The 12,885-nt window shown below is 35.3% G+C and overlaps 1 protein-coding gene across 10 annotated transcripts in view; it reads right to left on the reverse strand.

Annotated features, from left to right (window-relative positions):
• The window catches only part of ATG7 (autophagy related 7), a 132,161-nt gene that overhangs the window by 95,593 nt on the left and 23,683 nt on the right, over positions 1 to 12,885 (reverse strand). For 9 of the 10 annotated variants that reach the window (XM_041118836.1, XM_041118837.1, XM_029996097.2 and 6 more), the window contains 5 exons: positions 11,905 to 12,099; positions 7,738 to 7,941; positions 7,371 to 7,486; positions 6,547 to 6,622; positions 3,154 to 3,234 (listed from right to left, as the gene is read on the reverse strand). In XM_041118836.1, the coding sequence (XP_040974770.1) occupies positions 3,154 to 3,234; positions 6,547 to 6,622; positions 7,371 to 7,486; positions 7,738 to 7,941; positions 11,905 to 12,099 (672 nt within the window). Of the gene's footprint in view, positions 1 to 43; positions 1,180 to 3,153; positions 3,235 to 6,546; positions 6,623 to 7,370; positions 7,487 to 7,737; positions 7,942 to 11,904; positions 12,100 to 12,885 lie in introns of those variants that run through there. The other variant, XM_029996093.2, reaches the window with a different exon arrangement.

Here is a 12,885-nt window from a genome sequence, read left to right on the forward strand (position 1 = left end):
CTGCAAGGGTAGGGAAATGTCTTGACTGAAAACAGAAACTGTAACATAGTGCCTAGAATACCAACCCTGATCCTAGTGTCTACCCCTTGATGAAATGCAATGAAATTGAAAAACATTTAAAGGTAAGTCAGTAAAATTACTCAGTGGTTAAAAAACCTATAACTTAAGCAGCTCAATTTTTCAGTATACTGAATAGAAAGTTGAGATAGGACTTGAAAATTAGTAGAAATACTTATGCAGCTTTTTTTTTTAATTTGACAGTGGAGATAATTACACGTCAGAAGAATTTTAGTAGGGGAAGGAGAGAAATATCTTTAAGGAAAATAAGTTAGCTTTCTAGCACATGGACAATAAATCCAAACGCTGGAGGAAATAAGATCTATGAGCTACATGTAAAAACAGAGGGGGCATCTCTATATCCAAGTTGGCTAGTAGCAATAATCTCTTCTGACATTAAACTCTGAATCTATGAGGTCTCCTTGTTCAGTCCATAATGCACAAGGGGGAGGGAGAAGCAATAACAGGAAAATTTTCACTACTCTCATTAAAATATAAACAATGGCAGTTCTGCATTAAGATAGATATATATTTTAACATTCATGTTTCAAGGCTTTAGCCAGTTGCCTGCAAGGATCGGGTAGTAAAGGATTGGGACCACTCAACTTTTCTATGGAATTGTAATGCTTCTCACCATAATGTTATGAGAAAATATCCTCATTTTGCTCCCAAGAGGGTAAACAGACAGCTTAATTAGCACAGTAAGTAATAAGCTTAACATTCTCATTCTGTAAGTAAAGCAGTTATTACAAATAAGTATCTATACTAAAGAACTTTGGACTCCTTTTTCGATGTCAAACTCGTTCTGTTACTGAGAAGGGAAAGTGCATCAGAAGAGCTTACACTGCTCCTCAGACCTACTACTCAACTGGCAGTGCAGTGCCGTTAGCTCTGAAAGAGGATACTTTCCATTCTAGCACATGCCTATGCAGAACCAGAATAAGACAGAGAGGGAAATCATACAAGGAAAATTTGGCCTGGAATAAAAATAGATTGGTTTCCTGCTGCGACCATCCCAAAATTCCTGAACAATTGCCTGCGGGAAGCTTCTCTGGCATGCAGCCTGTTTAGGACAATCCTGGGTAAGGAATAGCTGGCTGCTTGGACGTCTGGTCTCTTCAGCTTCAAAAAACAGAGAAATGAAGTCATGACTGAGAGTCAAAATGAAATGGAATCTAATCTCTAAACATGCAGATCATTAGCAGCTTCTCCTAAGTTATCCAGCTGTACTGGATGGCTTAAGAATGTATTGGAATTTTTTTAAAATTCCTAATTCATTAGTTTTATGTTTTAAGAGTTACAGAGTGACAAGAGCTCAAGAAAGAGAGTGCTGACATAAGAAAGAAGAAAATGAATGAGGTACCAGCAAATTTAATTATATCAGAAAAGCCACTTCTCTCTTGTGCTAAAAGTTTTGAATCTACAGTCAATCTGACATAGATCAGGATGAAATTATGCTAAATCGCTGCATTAAAAAAAACAAACTAACATACAGACTACAATTCAATTGTAATTGGATTTGTCATTTCAAAGTATTAGCATCAGATTTCCAGATAATACAGGGTGACATACTCTTATGCTAATAAATAGAAAGTTAGCAAAGTAAACAAACGCTGTGTTTCTACTGTAAGGAAATACGTGCGCCAATGAAGCAACCTTTTCAGCACAGAAGTAATTTAATACCCAAACCACATGAAAAGTGATCTCTCTGGGAATAGCACAGCTGCTAAAATCCAAGTCAGTTTTTATTAAATCATCAAGTCTGTTTATGTAAAACAGGGCTCTCTTAAAATGACCTCCAAGAGGAAATGATTTGCTAACAAAAAATTGATACCTGCATTAAATTTATTTATGTTTTTATTGTTTTTATATATCAATATGTCCTGGATCAGAGATAAAAAGAAAAAAAAAAGAAAAAAAAAAAGCTTATTCTAACAGTTTAACTTATCAGGCTCAACCATCATAAAGTCTTAGCTGCTGCTGAGCTTTCAGCTATTCGAGAGGGTAGATAGATGTTTCTAAAAATAACAGCAGTTTTAAGTTTAGTGCTTCAACTTTTGAGGAGAAAATGGATGTTAATATTCCTTCAAAACTTGTCAAATGTACCCAGATAGCCTAGAGAAATAAAAGGAATACTGTAGAAGAAGAAATTGTGGAAGTCTTCAAAAAAATGATAGTGTCTCAGGAGTTTTTGATAGCTGTTTAAAAGAAGGACGAGTGCAGTGAAAAGAACAGAAAGAACTTCTTGCAGTAAGTCTCAAGGTACATAAAAGTGAACTAAATGGCACTCCAAGCAGTCCAAATCATGAGTCAAAACCTCTGAATCTTCATATCGAGATATCCCAGTCAAAACTTCTTGAACTTGCACTACATGGCCATAGAAAACTTGCCAGAAAAAACTTTTCAAGGCCACAGTACAGGAAAACAATCCAAGACTGAAGAGGAGGCCTCACACAGACACATTAGTGGGCTGCCCTGGTGTTCTGGCAAGACACAGCTCAGATGCAAGCAACAGCTGTAAATCTATTAGGTGACTCAGGACTGTCAACACTAGCATCAAAATGAAACAGTCTTTTCAATAAAGAAATGTTATGGAAGTAATTTTTTTTTCTTAAGTGCTCTTTATATGTTTGCTTTGTGTCATAAAACAGAAATTTAGACAACTTTGCGTATTTGTAACGATACCAAGTTCAAGAAAGCTGAAAAGATATATTTATTCATCAGACATCAGAAATAATTTCTTAAACAACTAAAACCAATACCCATTTTACTCCTTTCTACAAAGTTAAAAGATATTAACAATATTTATATGATAAACTTTTCAGAAATGTGTTGGCCCTAATCTCTTCTTGGTTTCTTTAGCTGACTAGAATGTTTACGTGGAGATAGCATGCTAATCGGTGATGCCAAAGAAATTTGGAAAACAGATAAAAAAGGAGGGTATGAGGGCAAAAGAACTTTAGCTGAGGTGAGAACACAGATTCCAACCCCTAAGGAAGTAAGAGAAAATACAAAGCAGTCCTCGGCACCCCAAGACTGACCTAGAGCAAGACCATTCTGTACATATAAATAAAGTACAGACCAACTCAGACTTACTTTGGTTGAACAGGCTGTGCATTTATCAAATGCCAGGCTGACTGGAAGAACATTATCAAATCTTGATAAAAATCCACGGATCTGGAAGATGAAAAAAATTACAGCACTATTTTACAATTACAAAAAACGTTTCCAAAATTCCACATGAACTGGACACATACATTCAATAAAAAGATACAGAATGGCTATAACTGGGGTAATACTGTTCTAATACAGTAACCCCCAATAACATCTGTAGTAAATTTATACTCAATATATATTACTGTTTTTCTATATACAAATAATGGCACAACTATCTAAACGCAACACTATTTAAACATGAATAGAGGCACAGCACCACCTGGAGTTTGACTCTTCTGATTGCAAAGTTCCATCAAAAATAAAAAGTCATGGTATAACCAGTTAAACACATTTTTTTCCCATCTCTATAACATATAATCTGAAAACTTAACTGTTGTGCATTGCTAAACTATGTTGTTAATATGATACTACTGATAAGTATTTTTAAAATTCCAGACCATTGTTTCTAGTAACAGAGAGAGAGCACTGAGAACACTTTGCAGCAGGGTTTGATCATTTAGACTACAAACTCTCTGGAGTATTCATAATTTTTATTCTGTGCTTTTACAGGTCTACTACAATGAAGAGACATCACTAAGAACAGAACTTAAGTAGCTTTGCAATACAAATAATAATGCCTTAATTAATATTGAAGTATATTATGGAAAATACTTCCAATATGCACTCCACACATTTAATGCAGTTGAAATGGCATAAACCTCAGAAGCCAACAGCAATTTAAACAACATTAACACTAAGGTATTTTTGCAGAAAAACCAAGCCATATATAATGTTAGAATACAAAAATACAGTTTTTTTTAAACAAAACCCACACCCAGGAAAAGAAAGGAAAACAACAAAATCAAGTCTTTCTGATACCACATTGCTTTGTACTTCTGTTATCCTAGGAACTCCAAGACACTTCCTTGAAATAAATTCAGTTCATTTATGACAGACTAAGACTATGAGTGTGCAACATTTATTATCCACAAAGGAATACCTTCTTAATAAAAAGGACTGCTGCATTAATTAATTACTATTTTTCTTTTAACACACAAGTGGGCTAACCAAATGAACAAAGAACACCACAAAAAACCCCACACCAGAAAGTAACTGTTAATTCTAGACCCCTGGAGAAAATATTGCACTCACTCAGTTGATTAGATGGGTGATTGCTAAGAGAAACCAGCAGTTTGTAAAAGGACTACATGTCACAATATTTGAAAAAAAAAAAGTCTATTTTCATTTTACACCTACTAAAGTTATATTTGTGTTAGAACGCCTAAAAGAGAAGACATTCATGGTAGTCACTAAATGTAAATGCGAAAACAGATATAGCACTGACAGAAGTCATAATTCAATGAAAAGTTTTCTGATTAAAATCCATTTTTGATATGGATCATATCTCAAAGCCTAGCCCAAAACAGAACAATAACACAAGTAAAATCATATAGGGGTATAAAACAAATCAGACAGGATTGACTGGACAGTTAACATTCTCATCATCAGGAAATAGAAGAACTGTGAGATTATTATTTTTCCAGTAGAAACAGTAAACTTTTTAAAGTTAACTGGGAAACATTGTAAAAAAATATTATTGCTACATAATGTAATATTTCTAGCTTTTGGGTGGGAATCACTTCTTTACTATTCCTTTTTAGATGTTAAGAGAAAGTTCAAATTACAGATCTGTTTTCTAGAGGTCTGGAGCATAGTCATAATTTTGAAACAAAGTCACTGTATATGTATAAGACTCACAAAGATTCAACCATCAAAATTACTGAAGTTATTTTTCAAAACAAACTGACCTAGCACAAGTAAAATCTCTTTCATATTACCAACCCATATGATCACAGGAAACATTCAGATAATTACAGAAAACTATCTGGAAATTGTGACATTCATTTTTCAACTAAGAAAGCAAAAACTTCTCCAAAGATAAATCAAAAGGGAGTACCTGGATCATCAACTGAACAAGATTTAGATTTGGCTTTTTCTTCCTATTGAGATACAAGAGGTCAAAAAATCTCCCTCAGATATACTGCAGCAGTTGGCATAGGCTGGGTCTGGCTGACAATAGCATTAGCATTTTAACTACAGATAACCCTACAGGGTAAGGGAGTAACTTAGATATAATAAAGTAACCTGTCAGTCCTTGTGAAAGTTACAAACTTATCAGTTATTGTCAAAGCCTGAAACTGTCGAGAACCTTCCAGACAACCAGATTATGAGTGCCAGCAAGGACAAAAGGCTCATACTGAGGGTATCTGAAAAAGCCAATCGAGAATTGGATATTCCCTACCAATCCTGCAGCTGACAGCATCCACAGTAACAAGCAGAAAAACTTCAGGGTATGAGAGAGAGACTCCTGAGAAAGAACTGGAAAGACTGGATTACTGGAGAGAGAGAACCCAGGGAGAACCTAGGGGAACCCAATTGCATAAAACAACCCATGTGCAAACACTAGTTACTACATAAAATTATAAACAAAATTAGACTAATCTTACATATACCAGACCCTGTGATTACCTGGATGTTGCAAAGAAAAGATACTAGTAGCTTTATCTTTTTCTGAATCAAGATTCATTCTTAGCACAAAAAAATTTAATATCAATAGAATCTAAAAATACCACTTGGAAACAAATAAATGATTGATTTATACAATGGAAGCATCCAAACAGTCACTCAGATAGCAACATAAAGAAAGAGACACAGAACACTTTTAATCCCCAATGATAATATCACAGGGGATATGATTATGGGGATACGATCAGCAGGCAGTTTTTTGAAGGACTGTAGCAATATAACAAAAACAAGTCCATCCAGCAGTTTGAAAAACAGTATCCTTAACACATTTCTAAGTAGAGTTTGGGTTGAGTAGAAGAATAAAGACTACCGTGTTGAACCAGAAATATATGAATATTTTGGAGAACTATACTAATTGTGTGTTGGCTGGATTTGAATTTTTTTTTCGAACTCGGAAGGGATTTAAAAATTTTGAGGTGCTCATATTGTCAGCTCTGATAGGGAACAGAAAAGTCAGAGGTTGCCTTATTCACATACTGCCTGCTCCAAACAAATTCTTGCTAAGTAGGTAGCAGGAATTGGGTGTCCACAAGTAGGACAGACACAATGCCAGGAACACAACTACCTTGCCCTGTGTGATGGATTTATTTTTTTTTAATATATATTTTTTTAACAAACATGTAGAGTCAGTCCTTCCGGGAACAGAATCAGCATACAGTATGTTCTTGTTAAGGAGGCAGTCTGTGATGTTTGCCTTACATCAGTTCCCAGCTTTTAAACAACAGCATTTACTCACAAATTATTTACCTGATGAGGAACAAGTCCAAGAGAAGTAGGCGGCTCATTCATTCTATCGTCACTACTGCTGGCCACAGCATAACCACTGCCAAAAAACCAGGAAGGAAAATTAGAACAAGATGACATACTCAACAGTCAAAATTTCCAGCAAGCTTCAAGACATTTTGTTACAGCTTACAGTTTAGAGTCTGGAAAGGAACATATCCGGAAAGTCTGTTTCATAGTAACTAAGATTCAGCATGGGAATATAAAAACCATTTTTCAGAATCAGTCACAGAGACTTGTAACATACTCATGTCCAATTCCTAACTCACTTTTTCTTTCACAGATTTTAAAAACATGAAACAAGCCTAAATTTCAGGTTGCAGAATTTCAGAGTAATTTCTGTATCAAACCCACTGAATTTTAACTAAGATTTTGCAATACTTAGCTTATCTTGAAGCCCTGCATGTAACATACATACTTATGATAGCTCCTCATTACACTCAAACACTCTCTTGAGCAAAGGACTGCCAAGATCCACTATCAGGAATACTATCTTCTTTTGAAATATTCTCAGTACTTTTCTACTTTTAAACTCAGAAAGAGAGAAAACTGCCAATTTCCAAGATAAAAACTTAAGATCTGATGAATCAGTTCTCTCTTAAACACTGTTAAATTACACTAATACAGTAGATATGACCTATACATTACATTAATTTACAGGCAATATTACACCATACAGAATTGTCCTACTTAATGCGTACCTCCTCCTCCTTCTCCCAGAAGATTATATTAAATAAGTCTTATTTCTCAGAGAACACCTTTTGAACACCAATCCAGAAATGACTCACCCTTCTGGATGTTGTAAAACAGAAACCATTAATTCCACTGCAAGAGCTCCAGCTACCATGGCTAATCCAGGCCGACTGACTGTGCACTGCTGATCCAATGTCCGATCCCTGGTGGACTACAAAAATAGACAATTCTAAAGGAAAGAAAAAAGTAACTCAAAAGTAACTAGCTGCCCTACTACACAAAACATCTTTAGTTCTGTGCAATTAATTTCTTTGATCCTCCAAATAAAAGATGAGCTATTTCTTAATCCTGTGTACATCAAGAGAAAACGAATCCCTTTATGAAACACCTTTTGAAGGAAATAAAAATTCAAGTCACTACAAAAGAGATATATAATCCTCATTTGCATAAGGTTCTACTCACATCCCCTGGTGCCACAACATCATTGCAGAAGTAGCAACCCAGTTTATAGCCAGGGATATTTGAAAAGAGTGATGATCCCAAAAGATCAGAAGAACCAGAGGCATTGTTGAAACATGAATCACCAGATTCTTGCTGTTTTGGTTTCTTTAGCCCGTGTCTCATAACAACAAATGTGTCAAATCCCAATGCAGCATTGATGACCAACTGTGAACAATAAAGAGAGAACAACAGATTTTAAGGGAGCCAAAAAGAAGAGGGAGAAAAAAAGGCCTCAAGGTTTTGTTCACTGTAAATGTTAACGCCCCCCCCACATGCTGTAGATGGACAAACAACCTATTAACTGCATATCTATCGCCCTAGACATAAACAACTGGCTTTCCAATAGGTGCAAAATTCCAGTTGTCAAGCATTTTAAAAAAAACAAACACAAAAAAACCCCCAAAATTCTGTTTCAGAAATCCACAAACCATTACCTTTTTCTGTGTCTTTCAGGGAAATTTGATACAAATTAATGACTCCCTCTCAACTGTTACACAAACCTATGCAGGCTTGCTGACAAAAAAAAAAAAACAACAAAAAAAAACAAACCAAAAAAGGAACAGGAACTCCATAAATGTGTTGTGCTAGTTCACATCTGAAGCTAGGTTCACACCAACTGACATTCAATGTCTCACTAAAGTTACTGAAGCTGCTATGCACTGATATGAATTAACACCCATATATCCAAATTTGGCCCAATATTCATACAATGATTAGTATTGTTATTGGAAAAACTTATTTTGGTTCCAGCTCAGAACTTATTTTCAAGTTTGCTGCATATTCTGTATATTCATATTCTCCAAGTGCTAAAATATTCCAACTGACATTTAAGTACAACAGTGGCCATCAATAACAAGTTTTCATGTCATTTCAAATTCTTATGTAGTCTTTTCAGTTCACTGTGGTCTGAAATATAACTCATTAAACACTCCCGTGTGACAAAGCAATGAAACGCAAGTCTATTACCCCAAAAAACTTCTGCTAAGTGAGGAAAGCAATTAAAGATTACTTATGGTCTTCATATGCATCTGTTTAGTCACATGAGGAGCACAAGCAGCTGTGGTACACAATTACACCATCATCATTTTCCCCTTTCTCTTCAGTTTGTGACAAGTGCTTAGAGGAATCTGAAGCTATATATATTATAACTGTAATATAATAAACCCAATACTTAAACTAGCATATTTTACTAAACTTACAGGCAATGATTTAGATATAGCAAAAAGCAAACCAATTATACAATAATGACCATAGCCAGTAAAATATAAAGGAAGATATTACACTGCTTTATATGCAGATATTTTAGATAGAAATTCTAGTACAGCAGTTTGTCATTTTTTATTCTTATAGCCAGGAATTATCTAAAAGAGGGACTTTGAGGGAAGCTGTCAAGAAATAGCCAACTTAACTAGTAAGCTTGTGAGTTTCATCATCATTCTTGGTATTTCAAATAATTTCTGGATATTCACTTTCAACCTTGTAGTTTATTCTTTCTTCAGTCCTAAAGTAGAACCATGCTGTTGAATCTGTAGTAGCACAGCCACGTCTACAGCAAACAATTAAGACTGCATCTTCTTACTACATCTACCTGTAAAACCTGAAGATGGTATTCCATTTGCAAAATATGAATAACATGGCACAGCTGGTATTACCAGAAATTAATGATACTGCTAAACACTTCCCACTGCAATAAACTGTTTCTCTCTCTTTGGTTTAATGTCCAGCAACCTGGAATTGTTTGAACCTAAGCAATTGACCCTTAATAAAAAAAAAAAAAAGAAATTAAAAAATCATGTGGTTTTGTTAGAGAGACTATGAAAAAGTGTATCTTCTGGCACATGTTTAAAAAAAAAAAAAAAAAACCACTAGCAAAATTTTAAAAGTTCCAGTGCTCAGCAAGAACAGGGAACTAACAGCTGACACAGGGATTTAACATTTGAGTTTTGTGTTTGTCTAAGATACTTGTTTTGGGAGGAAAGACTCCAGGAATATCAAAGATCATCAAGGTAACTGAATGATTACGTGGGGAAACCAAGTCTTACTTCTACCCATGTACCCCTTATAGAGAACTTTACACAGATTATTACTCACTATGTTCTTCATTTTCTGTGGGCCTGTTTTGAGACCTTGGAGTCCAAACTGCAGCAGTACTTCAGATTTGCAGTTGTCATACAAATTCACATTTGAAGTAGAGCCCTCATTAAATGTTTATCAACATGAAGTACATTGAAAAGCAGATACCGAGCATTTCAGTTTGGACGCCTTGAGATTTCAGTGCTGTGCTTATTCAGTGACAGCGAATTCCATCTCCTTACATCAAAGTGATCTTATGAAAATCAAATAACTGATGCAGTCAGACACACTATACCAGTGAATATCAGAGAGCTGTCACAAAGAAATTACAAAATTTGTCCTCAAAGGATGATTTGAATACTGTAAGGCAAATATAGTGGGGGACTGATAGCTAAGCAAATGTGTGGGGAAAAGTTTTGGAAATCATTAAAACAATGCTATCCTGACTGAACTAGACAGGGGGGGCACTGCATATGTTGCTTACAACTACCAATCATCATACATACAAAAGAGTAAGCTGGCACTTCCCAGTTTCAACACCCAGCTTTGCAAACTTACTCTTTTTATGTCATTTCTGTGTTGTTTTTAAACAGCTAAAAGATTGCTGAAAGACCACAGGTGCAAACTGCAGAAAAGACAGTAGGATTAAGTAGGAACTGATTAAGTTATCAAGTTACATACACTCGGTTACACCTGAAGTTATACTTCAGTGAAGTCCACACTAAAGGAACACACTGATCTTTTCACTGGCAGTGTAGTTCACTGGCAAAGGGAAGTTCATGTGAGCTACAAAGACATACAAGCCTGTTGCTCAGGATCAGAAATCTATTTTAAATAAGGAAAGAATGAAAGAAAATAAAATAATTTAAGACTTTGGCTTAAAAAATGAGAGAACTGTTTGATTTGAAAAAATTCTGCTTGCAAAGCAGGTACAGAGGAAATTTAGTTAAGTTCAGATGAACATAAACTTCAGGAGAAAGGGGAACATACTTGGAATTTATAAGACAAAACTAGTTTGCAAATACCACAAATCTGCATTCTCTCTCCTTTCTACTGTCCAGTTTTTCTGGAAATAAATATAAATACAAACAAAAGAAACCACAAACAACTAACAACTATTAGGAAACTAGAGTTGTCATAGCTGAAAAATCACAGAATTGAGGAAATACAAAAATAAAAAATCGCATAACAACATTGACTCAGCTGTGTCACATGTATGTTTTCTTTTACTCTCATGTTAAGTTCATGACTTAACAAATTGCTATGGACATCATTACATTTATGCCACAAAATACACAGGATGTGCCCTGTGGTTAAGCTGACATGTTAAAAGCTTAATACTTGCATTTTCTGATTTTGTGCTATTTTAACTGAGCAAACATGAAACTGCATAATTCTTAAATAAATTAAGAAATATCAAGATTACTTGAGACTGTTTTACTAAAGTCTATATCATGATAGCAAGGGAAGTAAGTGTTCAGGACAATGAGGAAAAACCCAAAGTTAACTTTTAACCAAAAAAGTGTTGGCATACTTTAAGTTCAGAATTCAGTTTCTAATTTTTCACTTTTGAGATATATTTTGAAAACGTGGTTTCAGATAAATTTCTACAATTGACATCCCCTATCAGTCAATCATTACTGTAATGTCTTTAGTCCTCCTTATTATGATTCTCTTACTATGAAATTATTTCTTAGTATTACTGTGAAATATGTACCCTTGGAGATGCTCAAAAGATACTGACCAGACAACAGCCTAAGCAACTTGCTGTAAGTTGGCCCTATTTTGAACAGGGAGTTGGACCAGATCACCTCCAGAGGTCTTTTTCAACCTATATCATTCTGTGATACAAGTTTCTATGCCCTCTTTTCGACATTCTCTTTTTGTCTTACACAGAATCTTTGAGGCTACAGAAAAAAAGAAAAAATTTCTGCACAATCACAAAAAATTAAAATATTTCAATTTCCCATAAAGTTCTTTTAGGTATACATAGCTGGCTGATATGCAAGAGCTGAAATACACTGACAAGGATATCAGCAAGGTATGGTACAATACCTTCCTCTTGCTGGCTGCAATGACAGCAGGAAGCCATCGACTCTCTCTAGTGTCCATTAGTAGGAAAACAACATCATGAGCATCAATCAGCTCTTCAAGTTTAGCCACGTCCTTCCGAGCCTGTGCCATTGTTACTTCAGAAAAATTCACTGGGTGGCCTGGCATAGGGATGCTCATGTTATAGCCTTCTGAACTCTAGATGGAGACAGACAGAAAACAACATATTAAAAAGATAACCTTGTGACTGAATAGAATTATTCTAAAGTACAAAACTGTAGAGTACAAATTCAATTGCTGTTTGGCAGAATGGCAAATTTATTCTTTACATCTCTCTGTATATCAGTGCTGTGCACTAAAGCACAGTGTTAAAGTTTCTGAGGGAATGGCAGTCTCAGCTGCTATATTTATTCAGAACAGAGCAGCTCAATGCAGACTCACTAGTTTGGGTCATGAGAGCAGACCAACCACGTTCAGGCAGCTCGGTACCTGAACTAACAAGCCCAGTCTCTCAGAAGGTCTTATTAGGTCTGGCAAATCACTAAAAGAAGATAGCTGAACTGCTCCTAATCCCAGAGGTTACAAACATCACTACAAAAGCAAGCAGGCAGATTTTACATATGATTATGATCATGCTGTTAAACTTATATAAAACCTTTGTCCTGGATTATCTTTGCAGCCACTTCACACGCAATGTTAATAGGATGTCATTTATTCTGATATTGAATATTGATTCAATTACAGTAAGACAGATGTGAAGTATCACACATTCTCCTTTGTTTTAAATTCTTTATGAGAAGAACAATAGTCTCAAATGATTTTCATGTAATTCAACCAGCCATATGTGAATTTGATATAGAAGAAAATCACTTCTGAGACTTGTTACTCCAGCGCGTGGATGTCTAGAGGCTTGCACTATGCAGATGCTGAAAGAGCTTGCTCCTATTGCAGAAACATATGCCTCTTCCAGCTCCATATTTGGGC

Source organism: Aquila chrysaetos, chromosome 20, assembly GCF_900496995.4.
Source record: "Aquila chrysaetos chrysaetos chromosome 20, bAquChr1.4, whole genome shotgun sequence".
Taxonomy (NCBI): Eukaryota; Metazoa; Chordata; class Aves; order Accipitriformes; family Accipitridae; genus Aquila; species Aquila chrysaetos.